A 25,835-nucleotide genomic window follows, 5' to 3' on the forward strand; every position below is an offset into this window, starting at 1 on the left:
CGCCTACCAAATCCACTCACAAAGCTTTGGTCGACCCGAGGCTATAGTAGAAGACACTTGCCCAAGGTGCCACGCAGTGGGACTGAACCCGGAACCATATGGTTGGTAAGCAAGCTACTTACCACACAGCCACTCCTGCGCCTAGATAGATCACAAAGTAAAAAAACCCAAAAAGTTTTTTAAATATATTAAAATTGAAAATGTAGCTAAATAAGTTGCACACTAGTTACAATGAAAATCGAGTAGGTAAATGTTCTTAGTTCAAACAGTCTTCTAAAACATTTCAAAATATATTCTAAATAAAAGCATTTGAAGTTACTGATAATTTCTCAAGTAAATATAATTATTTTTACTAGTATTTAGTTAAAATGTAATCCATTTAATTTTAATCACTTAGTCTGCAGAAATGTTTTATTTTTACGAAGATTATTAAGGATATTTCTTCTGGAATCTCTCTTGTTTTATCAATTTTTGAGCAGATTTCAAAATCTTCTGGTATCACAATCATCTAATCTGCCTTTATGACTGATGATCCTTCAAAATTCTCTTGTATTTGCAAATGTTCTTTCCTGGTGCTACTATTTAGTTCTCTGAAAGATGGTCTGAGAAGGTGGCGAGCTGGCAGAAACGTTAGCACGCCGGGCAAAATGCTTTGCGGTATTTCGTTCTGAGTTCAAATTCCGCCGAGGTTGACTTTGCCTTTCATCCTTTCAGAGTCGAATTAAATAAGTACCAGTTATGCACTGGGGTCGATATAATAGACTTAATCCGTTTGTCTGTCCTTGTTTGTTCTCTCTGTGTTTAGCCCCTTGTGGGTAGTAAAGAAATAGGTCTGAGAATCAGACCATCTTACAAGATTCTTTCCCTTTTTCACTATAAGCCCTTACTTCTTTGATTTTATGCATCCTGTAGATGAGTAAACCTGTTTTCCTCCTTGCTGTTCAATTTTTTGGGTACATGGTATGTGAGAATTCGTTTAGAATACAATATCAATGTTATCACATTCCTCTTCCAATCACTTTTCCTTTTTATCTCTCTGTACTGCTCTCCCACCCACCATAAATTTAGATAGAGGGAACTTATATTGACGACAAACAGTAGCAATCACAATTGGAAATGAAATAGGGAAATATGAGAGGATCAAGAGAAGACTATGACAAAGGCATGTGTTATCATCAGGCCTGTTTTTATTATACAGTGAAATAATTATGCAATCTTTTGAACATTTACCAGTGATATGGATAAGAGGATAAAACATCAATAATCATTGTGCAGATGACAAGGTCCTCCTGGCAACATCAGAGAAAGATCTACAAGCTATTATTAATAAAAGATTGGCTTGAGTTTTAACAGCATAAAACAGAGACATCAACAATTTGCGACATAAGAGTTAATCGAACAACTTTGAAAAAGTCAAAGCTTTAAATTATTTGGGAACTATTATTACATCAATTGGGAAAAACATCAAAGAAACTAAATCAAAAATTCAACAGGTGAAAACTACTTTCAATGAGATCAAAAATAAATGGTGATCCATATGATTGAGAAAAAGTCCTAGGGGTATACACGAACCACATTATTACATATGACTCTGTGACCAGGAACACCAACAAATGAATGCAAAAGCTTTTCAATGTTGCAGAGATGTAATTTTTTAAATGGTTAGTGAAGATATCCTATAAGTAAGAAAGGTTGAAGTCCGTAGATGAACAGAGATCATGAGAAAATTTTAATAACATCAGGAGACAACAGGTTAATTTCATTGGACATCCAGTTGGTGGAACACTGACAGAAGCTGAAGAAGACAGAGGGGGGAAATACTTGATAACTTTACCAGTTGACAAGAGAAAGACCAAGCCAATAACTTGCTGTCTATAGGAGAGCAGGGATGGAGGGTTTTTTTTTTTTTTGCAGATGTCTGTAGATAAGGTACATAAATGAAAAACTTTGCTCTACTTTGCTTGTACATTTCCATAAAACTTATGACATACAAATTGTTGATGAATTATTTTTAAGCAGAGTGGCTGTTCATCAACCAAGACATGAACAGTTATTCATTCAGCCATCAGTGAGTTGTTCGGTTCAACAGACATGGTATCATGAAAACAAATCACCCAAGTTGGAAAAGAAGTAATTTAGTGAACTATCAAACTGACTTGTCATTCTCTTCAGCTTTTCATAAATTTACCTACTTCCAGTCTGCTTCACACAAAGATGAATAAACATACGAAATAGGGTTGTAAAATGGGGAAACAGTGACTCGGAGAACAACCACATAAGATCCAGCTGCTCTTTATTTCTAGTAAATTCCCCCTCCAGCTTCCAGTCCCAACTTAACCACCCTCTATCCTCTACCATTTATCAGAATTAAATCAAAGACACTACTATTTGTTTTATTCCAAATTGCTTAAAGGAAATCTTCAAGGTGAAGTAAGTTTTCTTGAAAAAAGAAAACAATAACATATATATTTGATTAGAAAAACAAAAAGGAAATCTTTCATCCCTGAAACTAAAACATCAATTACTTTTACCTGCCACAGGTGTGTTTTTATGATTAACAAAGATGTTTTCAACAGGTTTCACTCCTTTTAACATGTTACTATCTATTTTGCCTTTAAATAATGAAAAATGTTTTGTATATTTATCTTTTTCATTCAATGACTTCATTTTTTAAAAAAACTTTCTTTTAAATGTACAGAGTATAAGATAATTAAAGTGATAACAATGTTATCAGAGCTCCTATATCATAATGTTTAGTTTATTTTCTTAACCCTGAAATAACAGAATGGTGTCTAGAGTTACCTAACCAAGTAACCAAGAAAATAAAAAGTGAGGCTGTTAGAAAGAAAATACCAAAAACAAAATAGTTAAAGATAAAATGAAACTCATAAAATATAGAAGACAAAGACGCTTAAAATTGAAACAAGATCTTAATTCTCAACCAGGCCCTAGGCCCTTTAAAATGAAATTTCTCAATCAAAATTTTGTAAATGACCAACTGTCCTAACTATTAGTCATCAATTCTTAGACTTTAAAGAACAAATAGGAAATTAGTTAATTAATTAATCAATTTATAAATTGCTTGGGGTGTGGTGATCTGGTGGAAATGGGAAAGTACTGAATTAATAACATACAGTATTCCAGTAAATTGTTACATTCCAGTAAATTTTGAATTAGAATTCTGATTTTGTCTTGATATTTTCAAATCTGGAGTCAATAGAACACGAACACACACACACACACACCCATACACAGTCATGGAAAGCAGACCTAGAAAGATGATGATGATGATATATTATAATTCAGTCTTAACTTAATTCAAGACTATCTAGAACCCCAGGGGGGCTCTTAAAGACTTGTATTTAGCTCTGGTTTTAACAGTATTAAGTGTTGATTTTAATAAAAACTTCTTATGTGCCTGTTTTCAGGTTATATTAGAGACAGTACAAATTATCAACTTTCTTTTCCACTCCCAGAGGGTGTATGAATTTTATGAAGCAAGCATTCCAATATGACTCATAAACAATTCCTTGGTTATACTTTATTGGCAACGAGCATTAAGAAACTTATTTCAGAATCATTCTGTTAATGCTGGGCTGAATACAGATGACAATAATTATTGACATTATTCTTTCTGGAGCCAGTTTTAGTTTGTTTATCGATTTAGTTTCCATATCTTTGGCTTTTCACTATAGTATTAATTTGTGTAATTTCCCCCCATGTTTCTCACTTTAATCTTTGAATTTCTATACTCTATGACTGTATAGTTAAGAAGTTTGCTTTGCAACCATGATTCCAGCTTCAGTCCCACTGTGTGGCATATTGGACAAGCATCTTCCACTATTGCCCCAGGCCAACCAATGGAATTGATACACAAAAACTGTACAAAGCTCATTGTATACATTATATGTGTGTGTATGTGAGAGATAGAAAGTAACAGAGAGTATGGTAACATGTATCGTGCTTTCACTGAATGTTTTGGGGGCTTATGTTGTTACAAGCAAACACAGACATCTAATTGACTCCTTCTCTTCAACCCAGTGAGACATCACTCATGTGACAGTTGTAGGAAGAGAGAGTTGCACCAGAACTTGACTGGTACTCCTTCTGAGCTGACTAGACTGAAGCAATGCAAAATTAAATGTCTTGCCCAACCTAGGAATTTAACTCTCTCTCTCTCTCTCATTGTAAAAATAAATGTTTTTTTTAAACATTGAATGGCTAGGAGGGTTCACTTGAGTAAAATAGGAATCAAAAGGGTCCATACATATAAAAAATGGTTGAGAAACACTGTTCTAAAGCAATCACAATTCTGATAACTTTTTTTCTCTGTCTAAATACAAGACCAATGCTTTGCAAGAGTGAGTTTTACTTTATTTAGTTGACCCTATTACATTGCTAGTACTATTTTACTGACCTAAATAAGGTTGATCCAGTGGGAATTGGACTCAAAACAATGTGGCGGTGAAGTAGGTTTCATAGAGAAAGTATCCATTATGGGACTAGAAAACGGCATGCCTGCTTTTGATTCTATGTAGCAAATCATTGTTAGGTAGTTAGGAAGGAACAGACATTCTTTTGTAAAAACACTCTAATGAGGCCAACATTTCCAGTACCATTCCAACCATTATGAAATAGAATGGGAGATACATACAGAGAATAGAAAAACTTCCTGCTTTCAGTTTTTTAGTCATAATTCCCTATGCTTAGTGTATCCAGGTATGTATAAGTGATTTATCTAAGTGCTTTGTTAGAATATTTAAATTCACCTGCTACTTTCATAAAATGTCATCATCCTACTACTGTTACCATTCATAAAAAAAAAAAAAACTGAAATCAATTTATGCATCTTTTGATCAAGATACTATGCCTGTTAGCAATCTGGAATTAAAGTTGAAATAATCAAATCTGTATTTCCTGAGAATAATTCATTCCTGGTAAATGAACAGCAGAAACAATAGCAACAGAAGGCAGTATCAAATCAACTGAAATATTCTCTTAACTGTAACTTATTTATGTGAAGTCTGGTGACCTAACGTAGAAATGGGAAATAACTGAAATCACTTAAATTACAGGTGAATTGAAAATAATAAAGAAATTGGATACTTATATGAACAAACTACAGTTTCTCAAACCATCAAGGGAAATTCTTCATTGTTACTTGACCTATCAGAAGTAGTTGTAATTTCCTTTAACCCTTTAACGTTCAGAGTTGTTGTTTCAATGGTCTTGTGGGTAAAGACATATGTAAACAGCAGCCTGGGCTGAGGCTCAATCTCACCCAGGGCTTGTAGGTTTACCAAAATTACGGCCGTTGCCAGCTTCGTCTGGTCCCCGTGTCGGTGGCACGTAAAAAGCACCATCCGGTCGTGGCCATTTGCCAGCCTCCTCTGGCACCTGTGCCGGTGGCACGTAAAAAGCACCCACTACACTCACGGAGTGGTTGGCGTTAGGAAGGGCCTCCAGCTGTAGAAACACTGCCAGATCAGACTGGGCCTGGTGCAGCCTTCTGGCTTCCCAGACCCCAGTTGAACCGTCCAACCCATGCCAGCATGGAAAGCGGACGTTAAATGATGATGATGATGATGATTACTCTGTCAAATGTAATGCTTGTTTATTCATATTGTTTTGCATTTACCATGCATTATCTTGTAGCTTAGAGATTTCAATGACATGATTGATAATTTTTAGAATGATATTGTTGGGCAAGTGTGAGAGGCCAGGTTTAGCCAGTTTGAATATAAAACCGGTAGGATATTTGGGCTGGCTACAGCCAGTTTAAATACTAAAAGGTTAAATAAAGACTTATTTCCTTATAATATAGTTCTAGGATACACTGTGTCTGAAAGGAAAAATATCAATGGTCAAGGCTGGAATGCCTTTGATCATAGATTATTTGAAAAAGAATTTTGCAGCTGATATCCTTCCTGACACTTATAATACTGATCCATTTTGACAAAGCCAAATAGTTTAGGTTTGAGGTCAATCACTTGATTCAATATGAGTATAATACCGGTACAAACTTTAATGATCATCTAAAACAGGGATGTAAAACTGTTTACTTAGACTCAAATTTGAAAAGCCCACTGATAAAGCCTTTTAAAAACACAGATAAAAATGGGAAAAGTTTGAATTCTATGATCAAAACAGCTATTTTATATAAGTTGCATATCTATGGATTTATAAAATCAAAAATACATTAGTTTTTGCAACACACACACACTCCCACAGATTTTGTGCACTAGCAGTTTGCTCTCTGAACTGAAAAGGTTCCCAACCTCTGCACTGTAGGAACGAAAAGAAATTTGCTCCTGACATAGTTTGAACTCATGTCTGCAAAAGACATAAACTGGATATTTAATACTGTTACGCATTCCATTTACGACTGCTTCAGCCATCCCCGCCACTATTAATAATGTTGCTGTTGCTGGTGAGGTGGAGGAGGAGGATGTTGTTATTGTTGACAGTGATGATAATATTTGTACATTTTCGTAAATGACTCTAAGTTAATTATGTGATGTTATTGATTCAAAAAGTAGATAAACGCTATTAAATCTGATATCACGTCTCCGATCTATATTGGTAACCAATACCAATGCTTATATTTCACAAAACCGTACACTCTTTAAAAAGTGGAGCAAATTTTAGAAAATTGTGCAGTCTTTAGGAACTTATCAATAGTGTGGTAATGACTGCCAGATATAAATAGGCAATTTTAATTTGGCTTCAGAGCAGAATAGTTGAACATCAATGTGGAAATGTTATGTGTGCTTCTGGTGTTGGCAGTTAACAGTGACTTTGTAGCTTACTTGGTACTTGGGTTCTTTATTTTTTTTTCATTCTTCGTTTGGGGGAAACATTATTTCTTTTTCTCTATCTTCTCAAACTTCTCCAATTTCTCCATCTCCTTTTTCTACTTCTGTCTTCTAACTCCTATCTTTACTGTAATCTATTTTTTTCACATTCTTCCTGACCTCATAACTGTTGTATTCAGTTGAACCAATGAAAAGGGCTTCTACATGGCCACTCAAGACTTTAAAAACAACAGCTAAATCACCTTACTTGCCTTTAAAAAGGACACAAGGTATAAGGTACTTCTAGATACAAGGACAACTGTGAAGAAAACGATACAATGATTTGACCTGGAATACTTTTGATCATATGTCTGCATGATCAAAACCTAGCTGACTTAAACAACTTTATTCAGTATTTCAGTCCCAAACTCACAATATATAATTATTCTTTCAAAAAGTATCTAATAGATTACTAGTCTTTGCAAAATTTTTATTCGGTTTAAGAGTTAGATATTGATAAGTAACACTTAATCCAGCTTTCTTAAAGGTTTAGACATGTATCTCCTCTACAGCAAGACACCATTCTCTGTCCCGCTGTCATACTTTTATCTCTTGTCACCTGGCACAAAGGCACCTCCCTCAATTCTACTCCCTGCCTCAGCTGAAGGTTCTTGCCTTGCAAGTTATTTGATGACTTCATTGATGCTGGTATATTGTAAAAAGCATCTAGTACATTCAGTAAAATGGTTGGCATTAGGAAAGTCATCCAGCCATAGATACCATGCCAACCCCGGTTGGAAAAAAGAGAGATAGAGGAAAGAGAGATGATGGTGGTGAAGATGTGTCTGGGCATACTCTCAAATTACAAAGAGGTGAATTATATAAGTGGTTATATCTAAATTATTCAAAAAGTATAAGGTTAATTTTAAAATTTTGTATAGTAAGCCAAACTAACAAGACCCAAACATATCACTAGATATGATACTAGCAGGATTTGAGCTTAAAACAGAAAGAAATGAAAATAAATTTGAAATTGCATTTAGTTTGCCTTTGGTTTTCATGACTGTCTTAATACACATCCAAAATACAGCAATAAAAGATAAATGTTATATTGGCATTATTCATAGCTGTGATTTTGTCAAGGAATAAAACTTTAATGTATAATTTGAATTTGTTGACAGAGTTATGCAATTAGAAAAGTTACTAAAGAAACACAACACATTCTAAAAAATGGTCAATTAAGGAAAATTTGGTATCATATGAATTATTAGAATTTTCATTAGAAATTCTCAAATAGTACAGATTAATTGATATAATGATGATATTTTATTACTAATTTTTGTTGTTGCTGCAATTATATCTTTAAATTGTCTGTGAGAAAACTAGGTTAATAACATATTTCCGATACAAAATGGAATCGTTTCCGATAGTCTCGTCACTGAAATGCATTCATAAAGATAAACAGAAGTGATAAAACTAAAGAACTTTTGCAGATAACCATTAATGAACTATTTGGTCAATACTATAATTTTCTTTAGGTTTTGATGGTAGAAATTAAGATAGAAGTAAATCAAGACTTCAAGAGTATATTTCAGGAACCTTCACTCTATCCAAAGATATCATCAAACTTTGTACTGAATTATATATCTAACTTTCTACATTAATCATAAAAATAGTAATGACAAGGATAATTATACTCTGAGATTGGACGGAGATACTGAGAGTGCATGAATTACTAGTAATTTATAACATGGTTTTCCATGGCATTCAAACATCTTATAATGTGTAAAAAGTACGTATGTAATTTGATTGAGTTTCCCAGCTACTTTACAGCATTTTAGAATTCAATAAAGTAACACATGAAAATCTTCAATTGATATTACAATAGGTGACTGAGTCAGCAGAGTGCTACACAATAGGCAAGAAGAACATAGGTCATATATCTTGTCGTTAGCGTTGCAGTGTTCCTAGCTAAGACACTTGATTCTTAAATAACAAAGTCAAGCATTAGAGAAAAGAACAAAAGGAAATTAGTGAAGGTCTGCTTCAGTAAAAATCAATTCAACAATGTTCAGGAAATTGAATAAGTTTTGGAACCACAAAGAGAAAATAATTCTAATATTTGGGGCACAGTTCTTCATGGGAGAAGTGAATTGGGAGATATAAAAGAGAATTACTTCTAATGAAAATATATGTGTGTGTGTGTGTGTGTGTGTAGGCGCAATGGCCCAGTGGTTAAGGCAGCAGACTCGCGGTTGAAGGATCGCAGTTTCGATTCCAAGACCGGGCGTTCTGAGTGTTTATTGAGCCAAAACACCTAAAGCTTCACGAGGCTCCGGCACGGGGTGGTGGCGATCCCTACTGTACTCTTTTGCCACAACTTTCTCTCATTCTTTCTTCTGTTGGCCTGCTCACTTAGCCAGCGGGGTTAAAATGATGTGAAGTGCATTGTGACCAGCGATGTGGAGCAACATCTGATAGCCTGGTTGGTCACGGTGGTCATGGTGATATATATATATACATACATATATTTTTTAAACTAATGTATATTGGTATACATTTACATGCAGATGCATGGGCCTAATGGTTAGGGTGTTGCACTCGTGATTGTGAGATCATTGTTTCAGTTTCTAGACCGAGTGATGTGATGTGTTCTTGAACAAAACACTTCATCTCACATTGCTCTGCAATCACTTTGACACATGACATGTGGTATACCATGCACCTGTTCAGGCAATCTTGATTTGATGGTGGGAGTGAACTAATGTACAGCACATATATTTGATCACTATAAACAAATCATTTGTGTAGGTTGTTCAGCAAAAGCTGAACACTTATACATCATCTTCGATGGGAGAGTCCATGATGCATTTAATAAAAATTGATAACTTGTCATGAAAACTACTTAATGTATATATTTACTGTCAATCAAATTAATTTTGAGATCCATGTTTACAGTTCCTTAGGCCATTATCTTAACAAAGATTTGAACTATCAGAAACCCTTATACTTTAGCACAAAGTTTAAGTCAGAACATTCCAGATACATAAAATAACTTTGTAATATATATCTTCATGGTATAAACATGGCAAAAATATTAAAACAAATATAGTGTCAGTTGGTGAATAAGTTTGAATCATATTAATTGGATGGATGGATGGATGGTTTATTTACAGAGAGGCTTCAAAACATTGGACTATACTAATAAATTTTCACAATCTTAAGATTACTAATCTAATTTTGTTATATCCATTTCTGATGTCTATATATGAAACATAGAAACACTTAACAGTTCTATACCATGTTGATATCGGTTAGCAATTTAGAAGAAATATTTGGAAAAAGATTATGCATATTTTATAAGATATGTCTTAGTTTCAGGATATTTCAAAATATAGGATTTCCTTATCATGGCATGCAGTAACTGTGGGAGGTTTGATAGTTGTTTCAAATAACAAAATTGGATTTCAAGAATCGTAAACCAATTCTTAGCACAGTTGAAAGTGATATTTTCTTATACATTATGATGTAAAGAATGTCTTTCTAACAATTAAAGTTTAACACGGTTGTTTTGTATCATTTCTGACTTGCAATCTCTCTTTAATATTTGATGATGCTACAACACAGAACCATTTTAAATTCAATCATAGCATCTGAAAGTGTTTGACAAATACTTTAAATTAAGTTATCTTTAGCAATCATGTAATGTGTTTTTATAATTGTTCCTTGAAATAATTTCATGAAAGTGCTTAAAATATAAAATATTTTAAAGTGATTTATTATGATCAATATCTTCGGAACTGTTTATGTAATATTGAGATTAAATTAGATTGTAGAGTTGCTTCAGAAATAAAGTGAATATTTAACAATTGAATTTCATAATTCGTTGTTCAAATCCCCCAAATTCTGTGGTTTTCATTAAGTTAGTAGCCATAATATACTGTAGTTTAGCAGACTGACTATACCACTTCCTCTTCAAGAAGGCTGTTCAGGCTTCAGTGAACATACAATGAAGCCAAAATAATTACTTTGAAGAAATAAAAATATTAATCCATTACATTTGCTTGAACCTCAGACTACTTACAAATGTGTAAGCAAAAATATAATATTGTAATTTGGGTTAATAGTCTAATATTCTTGTTTCTAACCTTTGTAACATATGTAGTTTATTTTGGAGAAAAAAGCCCAAACACCAAACAAACATAAACTACTTTATGTGAAACCCAATAATAATCAATGTTGTAAAATAGAAAGTTTTCAGTATGTGTTATCCTTATTACTGATATGTTTTCTGTAAACTATAGATTTTTTTCCTTAAATAAATAATAAAAAAAAAAGTATTTATTGTTCAATGTTTTATTAAGTGTCTATTTAGAGTGAAAACAGTTATAAATGGAATGTTTTTTCTTGGTGGAGTCACAGTTTGAGATTCATTTAGACTGTTTTAGACAAAACATGTCTGCCAATCTTTATCTCGCTGTCTCACGTACACAAAACATTTTCTGAAAATCATGCTAACTACAAATAAGTTAATCAACATTTTGTTGTCAGAAATCCAATGAAAAATGGCTGGAATAATTATGCATTCTCTAAACCATTTCCTAATATACACATTGTCATCCATCAAATTTCAAATCCACAAGTAGGTTACATGTCAGCATAATAAAAAAATGATTCTATATTATAATGACTGAACTAAAAGTAAGAAATATTGATTTACTTAAATACTAAGGGAACAAACCAAAACAATTTTTTATTATGCTGACATGTAACCTACTTGTGGATTTGAAATTTGATGGATGACAATGTGTATATAAGGAATATTTCTGGGAAGAGGGTATTTTCAAGTTAAAGGAAAGATGGAAACACATTGTGCAAATGCTTCATATTTGATTGCTTAAAAATGTAATGGCAAGTATTTATTGACCTTTTTCTTTTCTTTAAAAATCGGCATGAACTTTCCGGACAACCCAATATTATTTTTTTATTATTTATTATATTAGACCTGATGAGTGACTATGTTTTTAAATAGAATTAATTTTAGATCGATTTAATTTTAAATCGAATTGATTTTATTATTATCTATTTGAAAATATAGTCATGAAACATGTGTAGTCTTTTTACTACTATTTACTATTTATTGTACTTTATTGATTTTTAGAATAAGGTTTTTATAGTATATGTTTTCTATATGGTGTGAATAACATCATTCATTATTGAATTGTTTAATAGAGGTTTTTCTCTAAATTTATATATATATATATATATATATATATATATATATATACACAAATATATAAAAACACTACACTCATTATTATATTAGGAGATAGTAACATATAATAACAGTTGTAATAATGAGTACAATTTTAAAAAGAAAAAGAAAAGAGCAAATGCCAAGATAAACATTGAAAAAAATGAAAAATACCAACAATAGAAATAACCCCTGAACACAATATTTGAGCCAATGATAGAGCCTCTGTACAGTAATTTGACTAGCTAGAAATGGAAGCCAAATCTTCCTTAAATCACATCCTGCCATCATCAGCAGCATCACCACCACCATGACCATCACCACCACCACCACCATCATAATTTAACGTCCATTGTCCATGCTAGTGTGGATTGGATGGTTTGACCAGGGCTGGCAAGCCAGAAGGCTGCACCAGACTCCGGTCTGATTTGACATGGTTTCTATGAGTGGATGCCCTTCCTAACACCAACTACTCTGAGAGTGTAATGGGTGCTTTTATGTGCCATTGGCATGGGTGTCGTTTGTGTGACACCGGTATCTGCCATGAATGTGATTTTGCTTGGCTTCATGGGTCTAATGGATCACATGAAAATACACAGGGCAAACAGGGAGAGATAAAAAAGGACACATATTTCTTTACTACCCACAAGGGGCTAAACACAGAGGGGACAAACAAGGACAGACAAACGGATTAAGTTGATTATATCGACCCCAGTGCGTAACTGGTACTTAATTTTTCGACCCCGAAAGGATGAAAGGCAAAGTCGACCTCGGCGGAATTTGAACTCAGAACGTAACAGCAGACGAAATACGGCTACGCATTTCGCCCGGCGTGCTAACGTTTCTGCCAGCTCGCCGCCTTGTAAAAAAGGACACATTGCTAATGTAGTCCTGGTTACTCCTGTAGCTGTAAAGGCCATTAATCATAAATCTGATCAGGGTTGATGACTGCAACAAGCATCGAATGTTACATGTATAGTGAAAACAGATAGGAAAGAATTCAAGTTAATAGAAAGAAAAGACACAGCCCATGGGTACCCTACACTGATGGTATCCACAGACTGTAACTTATATAAAATACAAGTGATGAAATGTTAACAATGGAAGGCAAAGACTAGAAGAAGCTGGAAAGAAGGAAAATGAAAAGAAGCAGTAACAAAAGTCCATGGATGTAATGAAAAAATGTGTGGAATTTGACATTGTTAGGAGAAATAATCTGATTATATCCTATAAAGGGGTATACAGTAAAAATAAGTGTTTTGCTTGTAAAATATGACCACCCTAGTAAACTTTACTTGTCAGCACATATTTTCTTTTCCCAAATCACTAATTTCCTCAGGTTCTACTATTTCATTTATAGATATCAATTTTACCAATAGATTCTACATGAATGCTGTGTCAAGTTTCATCTTTGAAGACAAATATTTCCTTAATTTTTCTGCAAACTTCTCCCTGTGTATGTGTGTGTGTGAGTGTGTGTGTGCATGCGTGTTCATGTGTGTGTATGTAAAATATTTAGGCACCAACAGACTTTAATGGAAGACTTGAAATTCTGTATATATTAGTGGTGGTGGTGGTGGTGGCAGCATGATTGTCATTATCATCCCTATTTTTACATTCCCTTTCCCATGCTGGTTAGAAGGGACTTTAAGGATGTGTTTTACCACCGGCTGCCCTTCCTGATGCCAATCTTTTTAATTACATCATATGATACACATGTATATGGTGTAACTATTTCAAAACTGGGATATACAGAAGTTATACATGTGTGTGTATATTATATATATGGCACGTAAAAAACACCATTTGAGCATGGCCATTGCCAGTACTGTCTAACTGGCTCTCATGCCAGTGGCACATAAAAGCACCCACTACACTCTCGGAGTGGTTGGCATTAGGAAAGGCATCCAGCTGTAGAAACTCTGCCAGATCAGATTGGAGCCTGGTGCAGCCATCTGGTTCGCCAGCCCTCAGTCAAATCGTCCAACCCATGCTAGCAAGGAAAGTGGACATTAAACGATGTTGATGATGATAATGACATATATATATATATCTATAGATATATATATATATATGTGTGTGTGTGTGTGTATATAGTGCACAATACAGTATCAATCAGGACTGAAATATATTTGGGTGAAACAAATGTTAACACATTTTTTTTTATGCTTTTGATGTATGAAGAAAGAGTGGGAGAAGTGTTCTGTATGTGTACAGGTATGAGCAAATGATAATATTTGATGTTTTGTATAATCATCATTAACATTATTGTCACACATATTTCTCTCTGTTTGCATGAGTTGGTTGGCTGGGCCTTCCCAGGCACCTTGTGAGTTTCAGCCTTTTGAAAATAGCTTTCACAACTTCTTCATATGTATTCCTTGGGTCACCGCTTTCATAAGATCCTTCCACTTGGCTCACTTGACACCTATTTATGCAGCTGTTATTGTCAATATTCAGCACATATTCATTCATACCAGCACAGTCTTCTCTCTTGAACACTATTTTTGATTCCTTCTCTACCTAGTTTTGTTATAAGCTAATTTTCGCTGTTATTCATGCACACATGAATCACACATCACACATCCAATGGAGCATGTTTACCTCATTTCTTCCCAGCCTCCATAAATCCTCTTCATGTATACACATCACACAGTCTGCTCCTCAAATTGGAGTAAGAACCTTGTTTCATAATGGCAGAAATAATAGCTCTCTGAACTTTATCCATGCCATTCTTACTTTTGGCTAGTATGTCCTGTACACTGTTAAATAGGTTTCCTAGGTAACAGCTTCAAAACTACTTTTAAAGAACCCTCTTAACATCTAAAAGAATTATTTTGATTGAAACTCTTACTGCTAAGTACTCTTTTGCATAAACTAGTCTATAAATTAAAACTGACCTCAAAAAGACATAAAAATCAGTAACAGGCAGGGTCTTCTTGATAATTTTAGTAACTTCGAAGCTGAGATAGAGACACCATGTTCTTTGTCTATCTCCTTAACTTCTTGGAGATTTTAGGTATAATCATACTAATGTGTCCATCTGTTTTAATTTAATTAAATTCTATGTGTTTGTGCAGCTGAAGATTGCTCTACATTTTAAATTGATGTAATGATTGCATTTTCAATTAAATGGAGTTGCATGAAACGATTGTACTGTACTTCTTGATATCCTTGTTGCTTATTTTGATTATATATATATATATATATATAATATATATATATATATATATATATATATATATATATATATATAATATATATATATATATGTGTGTGTGTGTGTGTGTGTGTATATAGTGCACAATACAGTATCAATCAGGACTGAAATATATTTGGGTGAAACAAATGTTAACACATTTTTTTTTATGCTTTTGATGTATGAAGAAAGAGTGGGAGAAGTCTTCTGTATGTGTACAGGTATGAGCAAATGATAATATTTGATGTTTTGTATAATCATCATTAACATTATTGTCACACATATTTCTCTCTGTTTGCATGAGTTGGTTGGCTGGGCCTTCCCAGGCACCTTGTGAGTTTCAGCCTTTTGAAAATAGCTTTCACAACTTCTTCATATGTATTCCTTGAGTCACCGCTTTCATAAGATCCTTCCACTTGGCTCACTTGACACCTATTTATGCAGCTGTTATTGTCAATATTCAGCACATATTCATTCATACCAGCACAGTCTTCTCTCTTGAACACTATTTTTGATTCCTTCTCAACCTAGTTTTGTTATAAGCTAATTTTCGCTGTTATTCATGCACACATGAATCACACATCACACATCCAATGGAGCATGTTTACCTCATTTCTTCCCAGCCTCCATAAATCCTCTTCATGTATACACATCACACAGTCTGCTCCTCAAATTGGAGTAAGAACCTTGTTTCATAATGGCAGAAATAATAGCTCTCTGAACTTTATCCATGCCATTCTTACTTTTGGCTAGTATGTCCTGTACACTGTTAAATAGGTTTCCTAGGTAACAGCTTCAAAACTACTTTTAAAGAACCCTCTTAACATCTAAAAGAATTATTTTGATTGAAACTCTTACTGCTAAGTACTCTTTTGCATAAACTAGTCTATAAATTAAAACTGACCTCAAAAAGACATAAAAATCAGTAACAGGCAGGGTCTTCTTGATAATTTTAGTAACTTCGAAGCTGAGATAGAGACACCATGTTCTTTGTCTATCTCCTTAACTTCTTGGAGATTTTAGGTATAATCATACTAATGTGTCCATCTGTTCTAATTTAATTAAATTCTATGTGTTTGTGCAGCTGAAGATTGCTCTACATTTTAAATTGATGTAATGATTGCATTTTCAATTAAATGGAGTTGCATGAAACGATTGTACTGTACTTCTTGATATCCTTGTTGCTTATTTTGATTATATATATATATATATATATATGTATATATATATATATATATATATATATATATATATTCATAATTGCTTCACCAGCAGTATATTGGATAACTGATATCCCATAGTGGGTTACCCTCATAACCCCTATCTTACTTTGTATATATATATCTATATACCAACTCACTTGGTGCTTCTAAGTTTATTTATAAAAAATGTCCTCATTCCAAAAGATATTATTTAGCATAATAAAAGAAGGTATTTGTTGTCAGGGGTTGCTTAGCTTAATGGTACAGGGCACTCAGCTGGAATTTGAGAGGGAGAGGGTTTGATTCCCTCTAGTGGCTCGCTAGTCACTTTTTCCTATCTTCTAAGGGTATTTAACCGATCCTATTTTGCATTTGAGGTTTACTTCATTTTCTGTAAAATACCAGCTCACTCAATGCTTCTAAGTTTATTTATTATATATATGGCCGTTGCCAGCCTCACCTGGCCCCCGTGCCGGTGGCACGTAAAAAGCACCATCCGTCTGTGGCCGTTGGCAGCCTCGCCCGGCACCTGTGCCGGTGGCATGTAAAAAGCACCCACTACACTCATGGAGTTGTTGGCGTTAGGAAGGGCATCCAGCTGTAGAAACATTGCCAGATCAGACTGGGCCTGGTGCAGCCTTCTGGCTTCCCAGACCCCAGTTGACCCGTTCAACCCATGCTAGCATGGAAAGCGGATGCTAAATGATGATGATGATGATGATATATATATATGCTTGTGTGTGTGCATATACACATGTACTACAATCTATCACAACTGGTTAAATACTGGCCTCTAACAGACAAAGTAAATATACTGGTCTGTGATGAAGTCATATATATATATATATACAACAAAAGAATTTGATGCATAAAAATAAAATAAATGTGAATATAGAACTGTATGTCTCCACCACTGAGATCCCACTCTCACTGCACTGCTTGTGTTCCCATTGTATAGCATATGCCGAGCAAAACTACATCCCAAAGTGTACTGGGATTTTCTCCTCTCTATTGTTAATTACTCCTTTGATATTTGCTATGTTGACCTTTAAGGTCTTTGGAATTCTATATCATTCTTTTAAGCTGAGGACTTTCTCCTCAACTCTTCAACAGAATGTACAATGAGAACCAGGTCACCATCCTGTATAAAGTTCTCATGTTTTCCCATTTCTGAACTCCTCTTTTATTACACTTTTGCATTGAAGTTTAAATATTATTTATTCAAGGGTGCTTAATTTCTATAAATACTACCTAAACTTGTTCTAACACTGAAAATTAAATATCTCTTTCATATACATTCTTAGTTATAGCTTATGCCGGTGAGGAAAGATTTAATCCATATTGTTAGTACATATACGTACATTTTTATGTGTGCCTTATATAGGAGTTTAATGTAGGGTTTTGGGTAAAGTATATATGTTTACATGCTATAACTAAGGAGGACATTTAGATGCTAGATATTTGAAACTGGTATGATACTGAGATAGTGTATCAGTTTCAAAGCTAGAATTAAGTAGTAAGTACACCCATATCACTTTCTGAAAAGAAGAAAATTTAGATAACTTATGATCAAGAAATAGTGATGAAATGATTGGATAGTGATAACTCCTTCTAAATCTGATTAATGTCATCTGTGCATCTAGCATACTTATCACACACACACACACACAACACACACACAACACAAACACACAACACACACACACACACACACAGATTTATTTATTGTGCTCCTAATATTATTGGGCATGAAATTGTCTAACATTTCTGACATACATATCAAACAGTCCACCTCCAACCATTCATTTTATTATATAGATATACGCACACACATAACAGTATTGTATCGAAATGATTGGTTTGACATGTAGGCAGTATTTAATCAAATATTTAGAAGCAAAAATAAAAGCTGTATTAGGAAATTACAATACTACTTACTAAAATGTCATAGACACACTTAGCAAAACAAATGTTTTCAAACTAAATTTGTTGTGAAAAGCTAAGATATAAAAATCAATTATATTCAGATACATATACAGTTAGTACACTGAATTTGGCACACAGAAAAACACAGAGATCAAACACAAACAAGCAATGAAATGCGTATTAGTGGTTTAGTTGTTACTTAAAAGCAAGAGTTGAGTAGCTACTTTTAAACAACTAGTTGTATTGTTGAAGGCTTTTCAAGCTGAGATTAATATTTGAAGCAGATTGTTGAAAGATTATGCTTTTGGAAAGAACACTTCAAAAAGCAGTTTGGTAAATAAGGCTGTGAGAGGGCTGGAGCTCAAGCATGGGATCACACTTTTACCTTCATTGTCTTGATCTTTTTACGTGTAAGGTGACCTCGTATGCCAGCTTGAATCTTTGTAGCAGCATTCGTTTTCATCTAAGCAATATCAGGGTAACGTGAGTACATTTGAGAACAGTTTCATTGTTTTAAAATGACATCTTAAACAATGAATGGCTTTGAAATAATGGGAAATTTGACATAGGAACAAAATAAGAAAATGGACAAAGAAAGTATTTCACAATTATAAAAGTTTGAAGTTCATTTTGACAAGCACTAGGACAAAAGAAAGGCAAAATAACAGCCAAAGGTAAATGTCACTATAGACATAATAATTTATAACTTACACAATTGTATTTCATGAGGTTGATAAGTTAAATGATATAAAAGAATAAAATATTTATACAAACTCAATGAAAATATGCAGTGTGTGACAGTCCTCCATTCAAAATGATGAACAGAGGAATAAGTTGTTGTAGTATAGAAGCAAAAAAATTCAAGTGGCAAATGAAATTTTACTGCTACTGGTAGCAGAGATGAGATTGTTGCCATGAGAAACAGAAAATTTATTATAAAACCTTTAAGCCGTAATGGAAAATGGAAATGTTTACAAATAAAATATTTTACAGTAACTGGCTACAAACAAACAATTAAAGAAATTGACATGTGAAATATTGGAATTTTGACCAATGGATCAATGATCTGAAATGAAATTTTAAACAATGGAGATTGATTTGCAGTTGTACAAGATGGTTTATGTAGGAACTACAAAGCTATCTCTCTCACAGTTTTGAACTATCTTTACTCTGTTGATCTTCAACATCAGAAACTTGTGACATGACATTACACTGACACTGTGAACCTAACTAAATACAGTACTGCTATTTATTTTATCAATCCTACAAGGATGAAAGGTAAATTCAATCTCAGACAGAAGACTTAGTCCAAATGCTCATATCGGAATGAACTTCTGGTGGTGGTGGTGCTAAACAAAGTGATGTGTTGTCTATCATCCAGTGTCAATGTAATGACATTCCACAGGTTTCTGATGGAGGTGAGAGATCTAATCCTCCATAGTTTGTTCAGCCCCCCACCCTAGTTTGTAGCTTGCATCACAGTTTCTGTAGAAGGAGCCATTATTCAACCAATGAACAACAATATACCAACATGGAACAACACAATCCAGTGTCAACTTAATAGGTTAATGAATTAAATATATTTTTATAATGTCCTCCTTCTCCATCAATTTATCGACACTCCACAGGTCGCTTGTATTAAACTATTAGATGTAGGAATATAGTTGTATTAAAAAAAAAATATTTGAAGCAAGAATCAATACACACGGAAGGAGCATGATGACTTCAATGCTTTCTGAGAGTTAATTTGCCAAGCTGAATGCTATTCAATCTAAAGTATGTTTCATTTTGTATAATTTTAGAGAGTTTATTTATTAATTTGTTCATATTTTTTTTTCAGTAATCTGTGTTATTTCCGGCGTAGTTTAACTGCTGTGAATTTTCTCTGCTATTTCCTCCACCTTAGATGTTCACAAAGCTTTTTAATGAAAATTTGCATAACTTACACTCTTACAATATATAGATAGATACTAGTGAATGCTCAAGGCATTGAACTATTTTGGAAAGAAGAAAAAAAAACAAAACAATTGCATTGGAATGGTAATATCTAACAAACAGTAAAACAGCTGCTACAAAAGGAAGAAACTTATTAAAGTAAAAAAAAAAAAATGAAATAAAGTGTTTATATTATATTTTATTTGTATTAAAAGTTTTATTACATATATTTTATGCATGATAGTGATCCTATTAAATATTTCTGTGAGAGTGTATGTAGGAACACATCCTCAGTCTGTGTGTGTGTGTGTGTGTGTATACACAAACACACAAAAAGATGAATCAAAGTAATGCAAATAAAAATTGCGTTACTTTTTGACTCACCCTTGTATGTGGATGTATGTATATACAATATATACACACATACATACATGCATGTATGACGATAAGCAAGCACGCAAATACACACATGCAATAATTTTCCATAAAATTGTTCTGTCTGCATCTATACGAAAATGTGCATTAAATCTCAATTATTATATAAATTAATGTATGCATTTGTTTACACATATACGTGTGTGTGTGTGTGTGTGTGTGTGTGTGTGCGCAAACACACACATCATTAAATGTCTACATGTATACATATTCATACATGAATACATTTATGTAGATCTATTGATAAATATATAAACTAATGCAAATTGGATGCTCACACTCTTCCAGTATGGCGTATGCATGTTGTGTGAAGAATATCGGCACATTGATAATTTAATATTTCTATTCATGTAACTAGAGCATTATTTATATGTATCTTAATGTACACCATACATATACACACTTAAATGAAGATAGCATCTTTAGAAAATTCAAATCCGAATGGACATATACATCTTTACTTGTGAACATATAATACATGCATATCTACATAAACTCATTACCTAAACAGCTTTTTATGACTATATACTAACATGTATATATATATTTATATATATATATATATATATATAGAGAGAGAGAGAGAGTGATAAACTGAAAGAGAGAGAGAGAGAGAGAGAGATTAGAGACAGAAAAAGCAGGAGAGATATCCATAGTTATCTAGGTGTGCCTAATTTCATGCAGAACAAGATTTGTTTCTGCAAGAAATAAGCCAAATAAAAATGAAAATATATTTTACCTAGGAGTGAAAAACAGCTCTGAAAAATCATTTAAAATATCAATGAGAGCTTCAGTAGAAATAAATAATTAGAATTGTTTCATTCTTGTCAATGCTGTGTCAGTTAACAGTAATAAACTTTATGTTAATATTACTACTATTATTATTATTTGATAGTAGCATATCTGCTTCCAAGTGTTAGCTTGCTATGACAACATTATAGCATCGTGGGAGGATAGACTGAAAAATCTTCCTGTTGTTATTGTTATCTTCAGGTTGTCTTGAAGCTCAAGAGGAGCTGTAAGATTTGATGCAAATAAAAATAGTCTGTTAGCAAAATCTCATCAGGCTGAGTTCATGACAGTTTCAATTGCCATATATATATTCTTTTATTTGTTTCAGTTATTTGACTGTGGCCATGCTGGAACACCAAATATACATTTGCTAATTTGTAACTACAAGTTATAGCCATAAACAATGATATGGAGAGAGATGCCCTCTACTAAATTAATTTACTGTTGACATACCATATGAAGTAAAATCTTTTTGCTGTGACATGCAATTTACTATATTCTATAGAATATTTTATTTCTATTTTGATAAAAAGCATATAACATTAATGCTTTTTCCAAGAATATTTAGAATCAAAACTAAGTCACGAGCTTGGTTCCCAGTAGCTTACCTTGTTCTCTTATGATTCAGCAAATTGCTATATGAGTGTATTATAACATCAGAATCTTAGCTTAGGGGAGTAATGATTGGGTCAGGATATATGTCAGCAGTCATCCAGAATTAGCTAATTTCTGTTGTTGACAGGCAGTGATGAAATCCTAATGGCAGTATGGTTAAAATGTTCGCTTTACAACCACATAGTTTTAGGTTCAGTCTCACTTCATGACACCTTGGGCATGTGTCTTCTACTGCAGTCCCCAGACCATCCAATGCATTGGGAGTAAATCTGGTAGACAGAATCTGTACAAAGAACATCATTTGTGTGCAAGTGTGTGTGTATGAGGGCTTGTATTCTGTGATCGCATGAAAAAAAAATCACTGAGCTACAGCCAGTGTTCTTAGTCAAAATAAAAATCATCTGGTAGCCGTGTGTGTTCAAAGATTAAAGGAGCAAAAATCCTCTCACTTGAAATGACATTAAGGATTAGTGGTAGGAATAACAACTGGCTATAAAACACCGCCTCAGGATTATGTATACATCTAACGAATGCTAGCAAGAAATAACAAATGTAAAAAGAATGAACAATAATATATATAATTGTCATCATCATTTTACATATACTTTCTGTGCTAGACTGGTTTGGAAGATACACCATGAACTAAAAAACTTTTTAGTTCATTAACAGGCATTTAATGAAGTTCAAAGTAATAGATATCTATATTAAATCAAAAGGTTAACCCATAGGAAAAAAATTATAGGAAAATAAAAAAAAAAACATCCAGTACATATTAGGACAGAATTGAGAAACAAAACTTTTCAGTTATTCCTTATCCAGGGTTAAAAACTTAAAGTAAAAGTGATTAAAATAAAAATTTACTTTATTCGAAAAATAATATGCTCTAGCCTGCAGCATCATTCTCTAAAATAATATATTTCATACAGCATTCCAAGTTGTATGGGTCTGGTTTAGACAGATGGCAATGTTCTACACATGTACACATACAAAGTCACATAAACATACATTGAAACATATACAATTTTTTTTGGTATATAAATTTTACAAGACTACCACTATTGTTACATTCATCATTAATATATATTTTAACAAATGTTGTATTATGCCACTGAACTGACATCACCCCTACTGCTGCCACAGCCACCATCATTATCACCATAATCATTATTCCATATAATAGTGGTGATAGTACAAAATCAAAATGAATGACAGCATGCCATTCAGTTAGGTTTTCTACCATTATGACCATGAGGTCTAATAATCTTGAATCTGAACATTTATTCCAATATCTTCATTGTCTGACTCAGTGATAATTGCCTTCCATTGTCAATATTTAGTAATTTTTCATTCAGCAGGTATCATCCATTTTCATCAGGTGTCCATAACAATATCACTCTCACTCCTCCACATGTCCACAAGCATTTTTAATGACTAACCACTTTCTCAGCTGGTTTTCCATACAAGTCAATGTTAAAAATCCAACGGATCAAACATTTTACACATTACTATATCTGTATTTTCTGCAGACAGAAACATTTATACTTGGAATGAGGTAACAATTTCCTAAACTTCATTCACCTCTTCTTGCTATATTGCAACACCCAACTATCCTAACTACATTTCACATGTTACTTTCTCCGTGCTAGCAGGGTGCAAAGAGCACCATATGAGCATGATCATTGACAGAGCGGCTAACCAGCTTCCGTGCCAGTAGTACTTAAAGGGCACCATTCGAGCGTGATCGTTACCAGCGTCGCTTTACTGGCACATGTGCCAGTGCTAGTAGGGTGCCAAGAGCACCATCCAAGTGTGATCATTGCCAGAGCAGCCAACTGGCTTCTGTGCCAGTGGCACGTAAAAGGGCACCATTCGAGCGTGATCGTTACCAGCGTCGCCTTACTGGCACTTGTGCCCATGCTAGTAGGGTGCCAAGAGCACCATCCAAGCGTGATCATTGCCAGAGCAGCCAACTGGCTTCCATACCAGTGGCACGTAAAAGGGCACCATTTGAGCATGATTGTTACCAATGTCGCCTTACTGGCACCTGTGCTGGTGGCATGTGTAAAAGGATTCAAGCGAGGTCATTGCCAGTACTGCCTGACACGTAAAAAGCACCCACTACACTCTCGGAGGGGTTGGCGTTAGGAAGGGCATCCAGCTGTAGAAACTCTGCCAAATCAAGACTGGAGCCTGGTGCAGCCATCTGGTGCAGCCAGCCCTCAGTCAAAATCGTCCAAACCATGCTAGCATGGAAAGCGGACGTTAAACAATGATGATGATGACTTCTGTAATAATTGCCATATCTAATATCTTTGTTACATGTTAATTTCCTAGATATCACATTGCACTTACTGTGTAACTGCTGCTTGCACTGACTGCTCAGTATAGAGTTTCATGGCAAGACCAATTCTCTAATGGTTTCAATTTTTCTACTCTTAGCTACTAACTAGTGCTGCAGATTTCCTTGCTTTGACTTTTGGTCTTTAGCTTTTGTACCATTCTTACATTGGAAATATTTTATGTAATTCTTTATGTAATTTAGCAATGGGAACCAATATTCACTCCTCCTCAGCTCATAAGTGCTTTCTCAAGAACTACATTGATAAGAAAATGGTTGAGAACACAATTTTTCTTCAAATGTCTTTACTCTGGGTGGTATTTTCAAATAACATTCGTTGTATTTCATAAATTTTAGTAACTTCTATGCTGAAGTAGAGACAACATGTTCTTTGTCTATCTCCTTAACTTCTTGGAGATTTTAAACATAATTATACTAATGTGTCCATCTGTTCTAATTTAATTAAATTCTATGTGTTTGTGCAGCTGAAGATTGCTCTGCATTTTAAATTGATGTAATGATTGCATTGTTCAATTAAATGGAGTTGCATGAAATGATCGAACTGCATTACCTCTGGATATCCTTGTTGCTTATTTTGATTTTAATCACCATACTTTGAAATTGTATGGATAATACCGTACTAAATTCTGGTGCCTCAACCATATTCATCTGAATCTAAATTTTTGATGAACTCATCTACCATACCCAAAGTATAAATATATATATATATGTGTGTGTGTGTGTGTGTGTTTGTATATATATTTGTCCCTACTCACCATCACTTGGCAATTGATGATGGTGTGTTTGCGTCCCTGTAACTTAGTGATTTGGCAAAAAGGAATGATAGAATAAGTACTAGGCCTACAAAGAATAAGACCTGGGGTCAATTTGTTCAACTAAAGGCAGTGCTCCAGTATGGCCATAGTCAAATGACTGAAACCAATAAAAGAAAATAAAAGAAAGTTATCATGCTTAACCTGCAACTCCTGGAGGAAGTCATAGGAATGCTCCTGTGTCTTAGGCACCTAAAGATGGTGGAGTCCATCCTTCACCAGTTTTTGGCTATAGTTGGTTTCTTTAAGAGAGAGAGAGAGAGGAGGAGGGAATGGGAGAGAGTAAGGGAGAGAAGAACATGTCTCAGTACTAGACTGGTTCTTTATTTATTGACCCTGAAAAGTTGAAAGGCAAATTTGAACCCAGTAGGATTTGAACTCCGCGCACAAAGGGCCAGAACGAATACCATAAAACACTGTATTCAATGCTCTATCAAATCTACCAGTTCCCAATGCTTGTCATTCTTATCAATGAACGTCTTTGTCAATCTCATTCAATTATTCTGTGTGGA

The 25,835-nt window shown here is 34.0% G+C and overlaps 1 protein-coding gene across 5 annotated transcripts in view; it reads right to left on the reverse strand.

The window, feature by feature from the left end:
- Nucleotides 1-25,835, reverse strand: part of LOC115221474 (immunoglobulin A1 protease autotransporter) — a 323,801-nt gene that overhangs the window by 82,724 nt on the left and 215,242 nt on the right. For all 5 annotated transcript variants that reach the window (XM_036510960.1, XM_029791663.2, XM_029791660.2 and 2 more), the window contains exon 5: nt 18,761-18,838. In XM_036510960.1, the coding sequence (XP_036366853.1) occupies nt 18,761-18,838 (78 nt within the window). The remainder of the gene's footprint in view (nt 1-18,760; nt 18,839-25,835) is intronic.

The sequence above is a fragment of the Octopus sinensis genome, linkage group LG18 (genome assembly GCF_006345805.1).
Source record: "Octopus sinensis linkage group LG18, ASM634580v1, whole genome shotgun sequence".
In the NCBI taxonomy this organism is placed as follows: Eukaryota; Metazoa; Mollusca; class Cephalopoda; order Octopoda; family Octopodidae; genus Octopus; species Octopus sinensis.